The 15,922-nt window shown below is 33.2% G+C and overlaps 2 protein-coding genes across 3 annotated transcripts; one reads left to right on the top strand and one right to left on the bottom strand.

Moving 5' to 3' along the window:
• The first annotated feature begins 1,760 nt into the window (after positions 1–1,760).
• On the top strand, positions 1,761–6,717 carry LOC132185641 (nucleoid-associated protein At4g30620, chloroplastic). Its single transcript, XM_059599403.2, has 7 exons — positions 1,761–1,885; positions 2,665–2,819; positions 4,055–4,155; positions 4,253–4,292; positions 5,020–5,091; positions 6,360–6,416; positions 6,507–6,717. The coding sequence occupies exons 1-7, from the start codon at positions 1,807–1,809 to the stop codon at positions 6,567–6,569; spliced, it is 567 nt and encodes a 188-aa protein (XP_059455386.1). The 5' UTR covers positions 1,761–1,806; the 3' UTR covers positions 6,570–6,717.
• A 612-nt stretch (positions 6,718–7,329) lies between these two features.
• Positions 7,330–15,067, bottom strand: LOC132184285 (serine carboxypeptidase 24). 2 transcript variants are annotated; one of them, XM_059597858.2, is made up of 9 exons: positions 14,682–15,067; positions 11,960–12,067; positions 11,040–11,135; positions 10,848–10,940; positions 10,654–10,739; positions 9,970–10,370; positions 9,758–9,853; positions 8,070–8,175; positions 7,330–7,668 (listed from the first exon to the last, which is right to left on the bottom strand). In XM_059597858.2, the coding sequence occupies exons 1-9, from the start codon at positions 14,923–14,925 to the stop codon at positions 7,525–7,527; spliced, it is 1,374 nt and encodes a 457-aa protein (XP_059453841.2). In that variant the 5' UTR covers positions 14,926–15,067; the 3' UTR covers positions 7,330–7,524. The 2 variants fall into 2 exon arrangements, with proteins under 2 accessions (XP_059453841.2, XP_088374163.1); XM_088518037.1 differs by having other exon boundaries at positions 10,848–10,935; positions 14,682–14,770.
• Between the last annotated feature and the right edge of the window lie 855 nt (positions 15,068–15,922).

The following is a 15,922-nucleotide window of genomic DNA, read 5'->3' as shown; positions in this document are numbered from 1 at the left end:
CAACTACATTGTCTCCACCTCCTCTTTTGGGCATTAATTTTGGCGTGGAGATGAAAAACAAACAAATTTATTTAAACAGTTACGACTAAGTCATGAGACTTTAGCTGTAGAGACCCACGATCAGATCTCTATCCGTAGAGTTGTTGAGACCCAATGGTAAGCTAGTGGTGATTAAAGATGGCGAGGTGGAGTAAAGGGTAATGGCCGCGTGGTTGGCACAGTAGACGTGGCTAACATAATAAATGACACATGAACTCTTATGTGTTTGTTAGGAGTTGTTGCGGTGTCAACAATTAAAAATAAAATTTTAGTACATTCCTGGAATATGTTAATAGGTGACAGCAAGTTGTAAAAAGTCCCCAGGTTTAACATTTTTCACTGTCATTTCTAACTATTTTATTTTAAAATAAAATAAACTAAAAAAGAAACATTCTTGCGAGTAGTTTGTTTGACAAAGTACTTTACATTTTGACACTTTTATTGATATTGTTTTTAACTATTGTATTTTATAAGAGTAGGAGGGTAGGAACTAGGTACCACTTATAGTAAAAACTAATGTTAGTATGCGTATTGGCAAATATAATTTGGAAAATTACAATTAATCACATTTTGATTTGGAAGTAACATTACTATTTACACCAATTTATAACTTACACCAATTTATAACACTTATTTCATACCACATCAATCACTTAAAAAATAAAAGTATTAACCATTTAAAATACGTTACATTAATCAATATAAAATGAGTGTGATAAATAGAGGTAAAAACTCGGTTGACCAAAATATATAACCGATTCTCAGGATCCAGTAACTGCCTATGTAATAATCATCGATTATCGGTTGGTAGCCGGTTATCTGCACCTCTAACCAGGTCTTTAAAAGATTGGGCTTTTGGGATCTATTTTAGGTATTGGGTCTACTTTTGGGGCTTAATTTAAACATTTTTTTGTCATTTCTAAAAAAAAGTACGGTTTTTTTGGCCCAATAACCTTAAAAGTGCAAAACTTATAACTTCAACCCTAGAGTAAAATGACATCGTTTTACCGGCTATAACCGGCCTACTCTAGGCATTTTCAAAAATTGGTTAGGGGCGGTTACCAGTTATTTTCGATCGCTTTTAGAAGCAGTAAGCCAATTTGTTAGTTTTCAATTATCAATTAGTAATTGATTATCGATTGATAGTCGATTATGACCGGGCGGATTTACACCCCTAAGAGCATTCTCAATAGAAGAGCCATATTTTTATGTAAAATGGCTCTTCAAAACTCACTTTTATCTAGTTTAGCTAAACCATTTTTAAGTGTCTCCACATCCGATTAGCTATATTTTTAAAAAAAATGTGGGAAAAGATTTGGGAAAAAGATCAAGCAGGAGAGAGAAACACTAAAAAATAAAATAGCTCCCTTAAAAAGTGCTGCTGCATTTAACTTTTTTTTTAGCTCTTCTAATCAAATATCTATTTTACATATATTTTTGGCTCATCCAATGTGGGGGATTTTTTGAACATTTGAAGAGTTATTATAAATAAAAGTAACATTTGGCTCTTCCAATGGGAATGCTCTAAATAGTGTGAAGAGTATCATTGCCTTTGATTCATGAATATTACAACAAACTTTATCACACTATCGTCTATCCCATACTCGGTCTACGTGCTCTTCTAGAATTGGTCCGTTCTTATAGCGCTTGAACGACAGGTGATACCCACTAACTCTTAACAGTCTCTTAAAAAAAAAAAAAAAACAAACTTACACATTATCCTCTCCAAACAAAAAACTTAAAAGCTCAGAACTCTTTCACAGCTCAATGGCGTCGACGATTTCTCTCACTGGTCAGATGTCAAACCTACAAGGAATAAAGCCTTGCCCTTCGTCTCCCTCCCTCTGTAACTCTCTCTCTCTCTGGCTCTCTTTTTTGTTTTCTTTTGTGCAGTGTGAGAATATATGGATGCAAGTATTGACTGGGATTCTGGGTTCTTTTGTGCAGTGTGGTCTATGTGGGAATAAATCATGTATTGCTCCCCTGAATTTGTTTTATGGATATGTTTTGTATATTGTGCTTTTCTGAATTTGATTTCTTGTATCAAGTGGAGGTATTAATATTGATGTGGGTCTTTTGTGGTTGAAAGTTTCGTGAAGTTGAGCACCATTATGGGTCTAACGAGTGCTTTGGTTTTGGTGGGGTTAAAGCAGTTTCTCCTGACAGAAATGGGTTATCTGTGAAAATGACTGGTTTACACAATAGGTGGATGTTTTAGTTTCACAATACTAAGAACCTAAAAAAAAAAAAACGTGTTTTTGACACAAGATCTCTCTGTACAAATAATGTGGGATGACCCAACAATCTTTGATGAGTAGAGAAAAACTAATCGAAATTGGTATGAAAAGAAAACATGGCTCTTACTCATGTTAATTCTAATCAAATGCATTGACGCTGTCTTCAGTTTCTTTCTTTCTTTCTTTCTTTTTTAATGTCCGTTGAATGTGCTTTAGGACACTATGCCAAAGAAAATTTTGGTCTTCAACTTCTCTGTAATGGTTCATTCTTTAAGTTCGCAACCTCCAGTTATTTTATAACGATTCTAGCTTTCCAAACCGTGTATTTGAATAATTTATGATAGTAAAAAGAGTTGTTTGTAACCTACTCTTGTCCTGCTCATTACAGGTAACCTAACTTCAAATGCCAATTTAGTGGGTATACAGATGCTATCTCGACGTCGTCAGGGAAAATCTGGGCATAATCATAGATCCCTCCGTGTGTACAGTCTATTCGGAGGAAAAAAGGAAACGAATGATCAGAGTGGAGATGCGCCTTCAAAGGTTAATGGAGTTTACTTTTGTCTTCTCAGCAAACAGTTATGTGTTGGTTCTAAAACATGATCACATAGGTTGACACTAACTATTGAACATCTAGAGTAACTTTGTTTGCGGGGGTGTATTGAAGGCCTTGAAAAACCTCTAAACCCAGTTTTGTGATAATTTTGATTAAGTCAGAGGTTTCTCTGGTGCATGCCAGTGAGAAAGCCAGGAAGGAAATAACATATGCATATACTGAAACTCATCTAAATCTATGTTATGTAATAATATTTGTCCTAACAAAGGCTGGTATGTTGGGTTCTGATAAGATGAAGCTTGTTTGTCTGGCTTTATCTGTTGCCTATTTTGGAACTTGTGGAAGTGCCTGCCTTTATTTTCTTAAAGAGTGGAGAAATATAAGGCCATTTGCCATTTTTTCTTAAATTTAATCTCTGTATTACCCTCTAGGTTTCCATAAGCATTTACACAGACATGCACAGAGACATACAAGAGATGTGTTCTGTTTTAAAATCACAACCATGCCTGAGTAAGATCTTGGAAAGTTGCTGGTCGTCCACATCATAGGTTTTAAATTCATCCCTGAAAACAAATTAATTTCCTTATGATTTGAAAGCAAACGAAAAAGAATTGTTTGAAGAGGAGCTGGCTTGTGAGATAGAGAATTTAAAAATCTGAATTTCTTTTTTATCACAACAACACGATGCTTTCATTTTCTTTCTCTAGATGTTGGAGTGAGGAATTGCTTTAAACAGGAACTTCTTATTACATGAATGCTTCTTGGACTGACAAGAAAACACTCTATATCATTGTATTCAATCATAAAGCAATTCCTCAGAGGTGTCTCGAGTTTTTGATGATATTGCTTAGAGGAGCCAAGTTTTTGGTGATATTGCAATACCTAAATAAGTCATATAAAGTATTGAATTATATGGTTTAAAAGTGCCTGAGGAGTCAGAATACTCTTTTTGGTGTAGCCTGGGACTGAACACTTATATGTTGCATCCTTCTCAACTTCTCCTTAGCAGAACAAGTATGGAATTATACCTTAGTGTGTGATGATTTGTTCCCTTGACAGTGAGATCTACAGGGGGATATAGGGTGAATTTGTTCGCAGTCTTAAATCAAATTTATAGGGACTATTAATTTTATTGGTGTTATGTATTTTATTTGCATGATGACATGGAGTTGGACTCATATCTGTGAACTTAAACTAATATTACTTTGCTCGTTGACTTTAGGCAGGAATTTTTGGAAACATGCAGAACCTTTACGAGACAGTGAAGAAGGCACAAATGGTTGTCCAAGTTGAGGCAGTACGGGTGCAAAAAGAACTTGCTGCGTAGGATTATATGTTACACCTATTGCATCTGAATTTTTACTCTCTGTGTATCTGTCTGTGAAGTCTTCATTTTGTTTTTTATCATTTTGTTATGCAGAACAGAGTTTGATGGTTACTGTGAAGGTGAGCTAATCAAGGTATTTTAGTCCCTCTCTGCCTGTCTGTCTCTCTGTGTGTTTGTGTGTGTGCTTGCACTTGAGTGTTTGTAATTTGCTTTTGGACATTAATATGGTGAACTGGTAAAGTCATTTGTTAGGTCAATCATTTGCTCGTGTTTGAATGAGGACAAAATTTTGCTTTAGATTTTGACTTGGTTTGCCTTCGAAAGAGCTCGCAAAACATAGAAAATTTGTTTATGTTATATTGTTTTCAGTGGGATTTGAGGCAAATTTTTGTTTTTGTGGATAGAGCCATTTAAAAGCTAGATCAGAATCATTGTGCAAAACAGTAAGATCATGTAGACATTTTACTTGGTGTAATTTGATATCTTTGTTATGATTCTGTACATGACAAAGATATACTTCCAAATTTCCAATATTGTGAAAAGAAGGGGTGATGACTAAAAATGTCATAGTACCTTGTGGAATGATTTTGTTTTTCATGGATGTTTGTTTTAGCTTTTGAACGTCAGCTGCTGCTCAATTCTACAGCAGGACTGCTTTTCCCATCTTAATGATGTTTCCTCTTGTATACTTCCGGTGTACTTAGAGGTGTCTTTACACTTTTAATGATAATTATCGATTACCTATAAAAGAAAAATAATGTTAGGAACTGCTTCAAATGATTTGAGTCACCTTGTAGTATTGCAAGCCTTAATTTATTTCTTCAATGAACTTCACAGTAGTTCTTAACTTATGTTTGTAGGTAACACTGTCAGGAAACCAGCAACCTGTTCGCACAGAGATCACTGAGGCTGCAATGGAATTAGGACCGGAGGCAAGTATATCCAATTCACACATTCTTTTGACTTCATCTTTCTATTAGTTTTTTTTCGCCAAAAAAAATTACAAATAGATAAACACAACTCAATATGTCATACACCATTACGGGATTGGACTTGTGACTTCACACTCTAGCCCTTGTTTATTGGGCAGGTGATGCCATTGGATCCAAAGACCATTGGAAAATAAAATGCAAAATTGATTCTTATAGCGTGATCTTATCACACCTTGGAATTTGTTATACGTGCCTGTTTAGTTCTCCCTTGGAAGTTGAACTCATTCATATCTTGTACATGATCTGATATGAAATCTAATATCTTTAGTGGGGCCATAGAATTTCATGGAACAAAGCTTCTTTTTTTTTTTTTTTCCAAAATTTTTATGATGACAACTACTGTACTTCGTTTGTCCGATTGACTTGTTTGGACTTTGGACTTCTTGGAACGACTAGGGCCATTAAATTCCCATGAGACAACAAAATGGGCCATGAGGCAATTATACTTAAATCTTGGATGAGGTGTTTCCTGTTTGCCTTCTCATTTCCTTGTCTTTGTACCTGGATGGGGATGTCGATTGCAGGCAACGACTATGGTTTCAGTCTTTGACTCAAAAGTTATGGAGAATTTCATGGAAAGAGGGGGCTTTTGTTTATTTTTTTATTTATTTACTTTTTTCTCTTTGGGGGGAATCAAAAAATACTTCGGAGAATACTTACTGAAGAAACACATCAAACATAATCTGAATACTCTTTTATTTTCTCTGCCAAAATATTGAACTAAGCTGGATTTAAAGCTCCGCATTTTCAAAATGATGACCTTTTGATTTTTAGGCTCAAATATATGCTCATCTAGTTAACCAGTAGTTATCAAGTGCATATCTGGAAACACCTATAGAAATTTGGGAAGCGGTTTTAAACTATTTTAGTTGTTTAACTTGGGTTTGGGCAATCCTTCCAACTGGGCAGTATCTTTGAAGATGGGGGGAGTAGTTTTAAGTATCCAATTGGTTTGAGTTCTGTAATCCTTCCTGACGGGGCAAATGATTAATTTGATGTAAAGTAATGCTACTTTTCACACCCATTTTATGCCGGCTGATGTAGTGTGTTTTAAGTGGCAAACTCTTATTCTTTTAAGTGGCTGATATGAGAAGTCACTTACAACACATTACTACAACCAATATGAAATGAGTGTGAAGAGTAACATTACTCTTTTGGTGTACAGGTTGCTATTTAAGGCTTACAAATACATTTTGGTTTATGTGCAGAAACTTTCACTTTTAGTTACTGAGGCATACAAGGATGCACACCAGAAGAGTGTCCAGGTGAGATTTCCAGTTTCTTATATAAAGAATTGAAACTCTTCCTCCATCTTTGTTATAAAACTGAAAGTCTCAGCCTTATTATTTTCTCAGGCCATGAAGGAGAGGATGAGTGATCTTGCTCAGAGCTTGGGAATGCCTCCAGGCATGGGGTGATGGATTGAAGTAATTATATTTTCATCTCAGACTGGTATCTGAGATGCACTTCAATTTTGTATGTGAACAGAGAAGGAATACTTGTACTATGACCTTGAATCTAACAATGTTGTTTTATTCAAATTGAAGAGTAGAAATATTTGGAACCTGTGTCCAGCTAATTTTCCAGTTGTTGATTTCTACAAAATGTAAAGGGTGTGTTTTTTCTTCATTTGTAAACTTGGCTCTTGCTTCTTTTCCAAATATACTTTTTGGGCCTAGTAAGAATTGAAACTGGATTATGACATACATGGGAGAATACCAAGGTTTTAAAAATGATATGGATCTCAAACAATTTTGGCAGTATATTGTCAGAGACTTGCATGTTCAAATAAATTTTGAGCCGTTCAATTACTTAATAAGATAGGTGGGTTTCATGTGTACTCTTTTACATGGTTATATGTACCATCTAAATTGTTAGCAATTTGTGTAATAAATTACTGGAGATCTTTATCCTTTAAAAATCCTTACAAAGGCATGTTAAGCTAAAATTGCAGAATAATTTTAAAAAGGAAGTAATTAAAGTTGAATTTGAAAAGATGATGTTAAGACAATCTATATGACATTTATCATGTTATTCATTGAAATGAAGGTTCTCATGTGACAATCCACATAACGTTTATCTTTATAAAATATGGACGTTAACGTATGTTTGTAAGGAAGTTGCAGTAAAAATTACTTAAATGAATCTCATGCTTGCATTGAAGAACTTGAGGAGTGACAATATTAATCCAATTTGCATCGGTCTATAACATGAAATGTAACAATTTTGTCCTTAAAATTATAAATGCTAATTTGAATGAATGATTCTATCCTACCCACCATTATGTGGAATTTCAAGTTAGTTGAAACAATTAAACAAAGAACTTCCTCAAAGATGACCAATTATCGTTGCTAATCATCTCCAAACAATCTGTCAAGATGTTGGTAATTCTTTCCCAGCCAAAAACGATCTGAAAAGAATGTATGCTCTCTTGGGTTGAAATAGTGGAACTTCGTGCCCAGCTCCTCTCACTGTAGCAAAGGTTAACCCATTGTACACTTCTGTCCATCCTCCTACCTATAAAAGGAATTTAATTAGCAATTTTTTCTTTCAACATTTCTTTTATGAATTATGAATATCAATATTTTTGTCTGATCGCTTCGGTTTGAAATTCGGATTCTTAATAATTTGTTGCACGGATTACAATAAATATGAGTTTTTCTAGGGTTTACTTATTCAAAACGTGTGGACAGACAACTTAAAATTGTTTGGACAAGTAAACTTCATATTAGCTGTCTCATATTTGCTGTCTGAATTATTAGCAATTCGAATTGTACTTTAATTTATGATACAAGTTATGGTGTTATGCTTTTTTAATTATTGATGTGACACTCTTAACTTGTGTTCTGTGTACACGAGACACAAAATCTTATCTTTAAGGAAGTTGTGATTGATTTGGAATGAAATTTTGTGATTACCTGACCACCTGAATACCATGGATACCACCTGGTTTTAATTGCAAGATTGAGATGGCTAAGAGAAAACCGAGTGGCAGTCACTGGAACTACTGAATCTGTGTCTCCGCTGCATCAAATTAGAAACAAAAGCATTAACATATATTCCATCTCCCCATCCCTTTAGTTGCACTTGAAACTTTTCAAATTAGAACAAAGTTTTCATCTAAATTGAGCTTAATTTTTTTTTTTATTTAGTAAAATATTAAATTAATTTGTGTAAAAATCCCAAAAGGGGAACGTACAGTGAATTGAAGGGATTCAGTACAACAGCAGAAGGGCTACTACCATCAGTAAATGGAGTTTTTTTAAAAAAATGGAGTCGAGTCAGGCTTGACTCCATTTCTTATCGAGCACATTTATCATCATAGACACTATTCATCGTCATTTCAAAAAAAATTAACATCAAAATATTTTAACTTTTTTATTTTTTATATCAAAACATTCACTTTTTATTATTATTCAAATAAAAAAATCTCTATAAAACAAAATTTTTTCACTTTTCCATACCACTTTTTCATTTTTTTTTAATACCAAACATTCTTATTTTTTTTTCACATCAACTACAGTGTCTAGACCAATCCATTTACCAAACAACACCTTAAGGGAGTGTTTGGCAAATAGGATGGCCTAAACACTGTAATTGTGTAGATTGATGTGAAAAAAAGTAAGAATATTTGGTATAAAAAAAATAAAAAAGTGGTATGAAAAAGTGAAAAAGTTTTATTTTATAGTGATTTTTTTATTTGAATAATAATAAAAAGTGAATGATTTGATATTAAAAGTGAAAAAATTAAAATGTTTTAATGTTGATTTTTTTTGAAAAATGGTGATAAACAGTGTTTGAGCCAACCCCGCCTCCATTACCAAACAAAGCCTAAATGAAGTTTTAATGTGACACTCTTTCCATAACAAAAGCATTAATGATATGGTCAAAGAGAAAAATTGAGATTTTAAAATGATCAACAATGGAGTCTTTATCAAGCACAGTCCAGCACTCAACCTTCAAATCAATCGGCTACAGAAAGTAGATGTTGTGTCATTTTTATGTGACAAGACAATCTGAAATTGATTTTTCAACTAGAGAAAGGGCAAGGTGACACGCTGTCATGCAACCAATGCTTCACTTTCAATTACTAAGAGTCAGAGGCTTAATTAATTACAAGTCTTCCTTGTTTTCCTAAGACTTATAATCAATGCCCATTTAATGTGAAAATATGGCCATTCGTGTTATGTAAATCATCTAAATTTTCGTGTAGCATTTTCAATTGTAACTTTTACTTGCTGGAACTTCTCCTTTACAGTGGAAAAGAGTCCCTTCCTTCCACAAATTCTATCTGAATAAATTAAGTGCACAAAAATCTAAGAAAATTCCTTCAATAGGCTTGTTCCTTTTCGACCAAATTATCCCCATTTAAAGTAAACATTATTCCAAAATATTTTTACATTGGTTTTGTTCTTTTTTACTGTGGAAAAATCCAAAATAGAAAGGAAAATAAACCACCCAATACTTTACTTCCTGCTACTTTTAACTCTTTTAGTTTACACTTTTCTTTTTTCTTTTTTTCTGGAAAGGGTGATAGGATTGAATAAGAAATAAGAACAACAGCAATTATTTTATAATATTATAGAGGTTTTATCAGAACTTATACCTGAAAACCCAGATTCTTAGACCAGCTGCAATCAGCTCCTTGTATGTGGGTAGCAGAGAAGTTTCAGAATCGTTCCAGTTCTTTATAAGAACATCACTGCATGCCCCATACAAAATTATATTAATTTCCGAATAAGATATAAATTTCATTTCATACTAAAAAAAAAAAGGAAAAAAAAAAAAAAAAAAAGAGTATGTAAATTACGTATATACCTGCATGCAGTCCATTTGTAAGGAATTCCAGTAACATTTGCATGCATTGCCTTCTGCACTTCCGGCCGGTTAAAATATTTCTCTGCATAATTTTCAGTACAAGGATCGTAGCCAGAAACCCTCCGACGCAAAAGAGTATTTTTGAGCCTCATAGGCTTCATTGTAGTGTTGGGCAACGCCAAGCAAGATGGTGTATATATACTGTATTGATCGATGTCTCCGAACTCATGGTTCATGGCATAACTCACTGAATCATCACATTTCTGTGATGTTTTTTCCTCCTTGAAATTGCAGTGCTTGAGAATTGAATGGTAGCTTGTGTCTGATATCATTGCATGGCTCCACCAAAATGTAACGGTTCCAATGCTGTCATAATAGTTGTCTGTTACGCCATTTCCCACCTGCATGCATTACAATTTCATTTAAAAACTTCGGAAAATGTTTAGGGTATTATAGTTTTCATTATCATCTTTTACAAACCGATAACGTGAGTTGGCACGTAAATTGTAACAATTTACATTTTAGTAGTTGATATGATAAATATTACGTAAACTGTCACGTGACACTTTACATTTTAGTTGTTGATGTGGTAAATGCATGCCACGTGAATTAAAACATCAGTTTATAAAAAATTTATAGTAAAACTTTAATACCATTACCAACATTGTAGATGGATTAACTTACAATGAAGCCTTTAAGGTTGATGAGGGGATGCATGTTTGCTTTATTGTAATCGACAATTTTCTTTGCCAACTGAGGAACATAATGCCCTATTAGAAAAGAGCAAAAAAATTAGCTTATATATATATGTAATTACTAATTAAGAATTCTTGAGAAAGTAATTAATAGATTAATTACTAGTTGTTGCTTATATATACCTGCATAGCTTTCCCCAGCAATATAGAATTCTCTATATTTGTATTGTGGAAACCGTGACATCCATCTAATTAGAAAGACTAGAGCATCCTGAGCTGTGTCACAAAATTGGTAACTAATTAGGCTTCAATTAAGAAATAATTTTATACCAACAAAACAATAATATTATATAATCTTCATTGATTTATTGTTACCCGTCCGTTTGTCTCCAGAATCTTCAAGGTCGGAGCTTGTATTTGTGTAAGAGAAACCAACACCAGCAGGCGATTCAAGAAACAATATATTTGCTTCTGTAAAGCATAAAAAAGTAATTAGAGTTAGATATTTTAGAAACAAACTAAGACAAAGTTTACCAACTAGCTGCTTTAACAATTCAGTACGCATGGACGAAATACACTAATTAAATATGCTAATTAAAAAAGTTTTTTTAAGAATTTTTTTTTACTGGAGGAGAGCTTGGGAGGGCACTGAGTCCATCCTTGTTGTTAAAGATATTACAGCTTTGAGTACTGATTCACAGCACGTTGGACGTGCATGAACAGTCATGCACGTCCAGCTAATTTTTTTTTTTTTTAATATTTTAATTATAAAAAAAAAAAATTAGCTGGGCATGCGTGCTGTTTAGCATCACCCTACAACTTTTATTATAAATTTCTTATAAACTGACATGATACTTATAATCATGCCAACCACTAAACAATTTAATTTTGATTAATTTTTTTCTTCCATGTGGTGCCATGTAGCACATATAAATTGCTATATTAATTTGTAAAAAAATTATAGTAAAAACTTAATAACTCAAATATTTTTCTTAATTATTTACTAATATAAGAGCTAAAAAAAAGGGTCATAAAAGTCATGGTCATGGTGTCTTAATCATCCCTTTTTTTTTTGGTCATATAGTAGAAGTTTGATTGGTAGCTAGCTAGCTATAGTATTTGAAGTTTGTCAACCATTTGACCGAGATGGATAGACTAGCATGTTGATGTTATCTATGCGTGATCCATGTGATGATGATTAATGCATGTGCCATATATGAACATGTTCTAATTAAATTCTCCACAATATAATTAAATTCATCAAAAGAACAAAATGAATAATATTTAATGGTTACCTGTATTCCACGCATACTTGCTGAGATAAAGAGATGCACCAGTTCTGTTAATTCTAAATGGCCCGATTTCCTCTGATGCTCCATATGCTACTGATGAACAACCTGGTCCTGCATAATTCCACAATTTATTATTAGATAATTGCAACCTGCCCTGCATAATTCCACTATTTATTATTATATAATTGTGGTCAATCTCTTGAGATCAGCATAAATCTTGTTTTGAGTGTAGCAATAAAAGATAAAATATACTGCTTGTACTTCAATACAAAGCTCAAATCGGGAAACAAGCTTAGACTGATTTATAAAATTAAACCTTTTTTAAAGTTAAATTTCTAATTCTGTCTTTGTAAAATTATGCAAATAAACGTTTGTAATTAATACACTTAATATGAATAATTCATCTTAACATAGAATTAACATTTTGTGATGTCATAATTAAAGTTTAATATAATATCCCACTTTATTAATTTGCTAGGTGTACGTAAATAGATAACTAATACCAGCACCGACAAATCAAAGCAGCTCCATCCCATATATCTATAGTCAAATTCCTGTAAACATTAGGTGTTGATTTGACTGCATAATATCTGTACAACTTTTTCACAAACATGTATACTATTTGCCTCTGCAAGACTGCAATAATCAAAGTCGAAACCTACCCATTTAAAATTATATATTTTATTCTATGGGATGTCAGCTTCCATGCACTATTTCAGGCACAATTAATGTTAAGGAAAACAATCTCTACAGTGGAAACCAGACAATTCAGGCAAAACAGAAATTATCTACCGCCACCTACCATGAACGATTCATTGAACAGATCCTCTTACTGTAGATTCCTAAAACGATTCTCAATTTTTGTCTATATATAGCACATACAGTCTATATATATATATATATATATATATATATGTAACAAGAAAATTATGGAATTAATAGAGATTTTTTCTTTTTTAATTGATTAAGGAAAAAGGGTTACAAAATATTTTCTATTCTTAATCTAAAATGAATAGAGAATGAACCATCTTAAAATCGAAAAAGGGATGAGTTTTTCAACAATAAATAAAAAACAAACTAAAATAGTGTAAAAATAATTATAAAGCTTAAAAAATAGGTCAAACAAGTGATCTGATCCTCTCAAAGGATCGCACAAAGTGATTACAGAAGCAAAAGATACACAGATTAAGATGAACTTATTTAAACCTTCACATAAAATAGAGTTATTTGTTCATATCATCTTCATTTTTTTTTTTTTTTTTTTTTTTTATGGTAACCTAAATATTTTAGTATTAAACTCACTTAGAAGAGCTTGAGCATACTATAAGAGGAATTGTAAAAGTATTAATTAAATAGTTAAATTTATTTTTTTGTCAATTTAAATTTTTTAAAACTTGTGACTGAACTAACTATCCTCGTGACTAATGTTATTTAGTAAATTGTTTAAAATAATCATATAATTAGAATGACATAATAATAAAAATCAGTCTTTTATTTTTTCTTTTTACAAATCTTAATTAAATGATTGATTTTCACTGTGATACTTTCTTCCAAAACCCGCTCTATCCATATCCTAACATGATTTGGAAGTACTTCTTGTTTTTTTATCTCACATTTCCTGGTCCCAAAAGGGGAAAAAAGCTTAATAACCCTACATCATCATCATCACCACCATTGGTGACTTCTGAATGCGCGTGCTTCAAAGATGGAAGTACACACAGAGCGAGTGTGAATATCCACAAGAGAGAAAGAAAGAGAGAGATAGAGAGACAGAGACACAGGCATCTTTTGCAAGGACAATATGGAAAGATCAGAAAAGTTGATCAAGTGAAAAAGTAGGTTCACTTTTGAGCAGAATTTGGTGTTTTCTCTCCCCCCAACAACCTCATTCACAGACAAACAGAAGAAAAAAAATTCACTGAGGTAAAGGAGTAGTGCTTTAGAAAAGAGAGAATAAACGTCAGTTTTGGAAGGAATGAGGCCTATATACAGACACAGAGAGATCACGAGAGGACCCATGTGGCTGTTTTTTTCTCCATGGTGGGTGCAGTGGTTCACTACCCGATTGATGGTGATTGTTGGCGCACACTAGCCTGGTTTAGTGCCTGCCTGCTAATGTGCTCCATCTCATGGTTGATGGGAGGCATAGAGAGAAACAGAAGGGTCTTGACTCTTGAAGTTGTGTACAAGCTAGGACACGTGGGGTGGTGACACGTGCAAAGTATATAGTTTAATTACATATTTATTGGCGGCCACAAATAGTTTGCTCAATCATTTTGCCATCAACAACATTATCCAAAATTAATTAAGATTGTCTTTATAACCACATAATACTAAACTAATAATTGAGTATTGACTTTTAATAATTACGATTCAAAGCATATGAAATATTTGTGTGAAATGTAACATTATTCACGATAATGTTACATTTACACATGATGAAATAATTAAGTAACAGAAATTAATAAATTCATTTACTTAATTGATTTCTGGAAAGCAACTAATTCGATCATGGCTTGTCTTTAAATCTTGTCCTTGCATTCCTTACAACTTGTCAATGTTTGATTAGTTATTTTGAAAAAGACAAGTCTTTCAATGCCTTTAATGGCTTCTGCAAGTGTCAAATGGAGAGTGTTCCCCAAAAGGAAAAGAAAAAGAACAACTTTTATACATAATATAGTCGGTGGAAAAATAAAAGTGAGAAAATAAGATGAAGAAAACTTGCCTCCGTTGAGCCAAAGAACAAGCGGTTTCTTCTCGGGAAAAGCAGTGGCTTCGGTCAACCAGTAGAAGAGAGCTCGGCCATGTTGCTCGTTGACCGGAATGTAGCCGGAAAATTGAGAAAACGTGACCGGTGGTTGTCCGGGGAGAGCTGAAATTCGATCCAGCTCTTGTTGTTTTGGGACGGCAGAGATGGCGGCGGCGGTTGAAGAGCAAAAGAGTAAGGAGATGAAGAGAAGGAATGCCATTGTCTCTCTCTCTCTCTCTCTGTGTTTGTTCTTCAAGTGAAGTGAAGAGAAATTTGATGGGTCAATTATAGGTTAGTAGGGTTGGGGTTGCAGCTGATGTTGCTGCATTGCTACACAACTGCAAGTTGGGCTGCTCTGTGGACCTTCTAGCTCATTCTATATCTCTCCCGATTTAGAGAGAGAGAGAGAAGAGGTGGTTGGTCCTACAAGGCAATTGATACCTGATCAGAGCTTAGTTAATAACCCAGAAGCAGAATCATAAATGCATCACAAGAGAAGTAACTTAAGGATAAAGATGCAATGTGCGAATTAGGAAATATGACAATTTCCATTTCAAATGAACTAGATAAGATTCAGTTAGGTATAGTAGAGGGATATTTTTATTTTTTTTTATTTTTTTAGAGAATAAAAATATTCTTTCACTATAAGTAATTGGATATTATCCAGTTCATTTAAAATGGAGAGGATCTTAAGTCGGATTTTTCTATTTTATTTGAACTGAATAATATTCAGTTAGTATTTTTATCTCCTCAAAAAGATAAAAATACTTATTCAATATAACTAATCGGATATTATTCAGTTCAAATGAAATGGAGATGATGTTGTTCCCTCATTGATAGCGTTGTTTCCGGTGTTAATGAGGTCGAATGAGACAAATTTACCTTTTGATTTTCAAAATTCTTTAATTTTTTCAACAAGAAATGCTAAACAAATTCTCACCTTTATACTTTCAAGTGTTTGTATCCTAACTTAGCGGTCATTAAAAATAACTATCGTATTAAGAATCTAACGATAATCTATCTAAAATTTAATGATAATTTTCGCTGACCAATCACTTGTTTTAGCATTAATTCCCACTTTCTCAAAAAATTAAAAAAAAAAAAAAAAAAACTACTACAAATTCTGAGCAAGATAACTCATATGAGAAGTTGTGTCAATCCAATTACCTAGGTATTTGAGCTTGGTTCGCCTCTCTCCCTATATATGTACATTAAAT

The sequence above is a fragment of the Corylus avellana genome, chromosome 7 (assembly GCF_965113065.1).
Source record: "Corylus avellana chromosome 7, dhCorAvel1.hap1.2, whole genome shotgun sequence".
NCBI lineage: Eukaryota > Viridiplantae > Streptophyta > Magnoliopsida > Fagales > Betulaceae > Corylus > Corylus avellana.
This window is presented reverse-complemented; position numbering and strand designations above follow the sequence as displayed.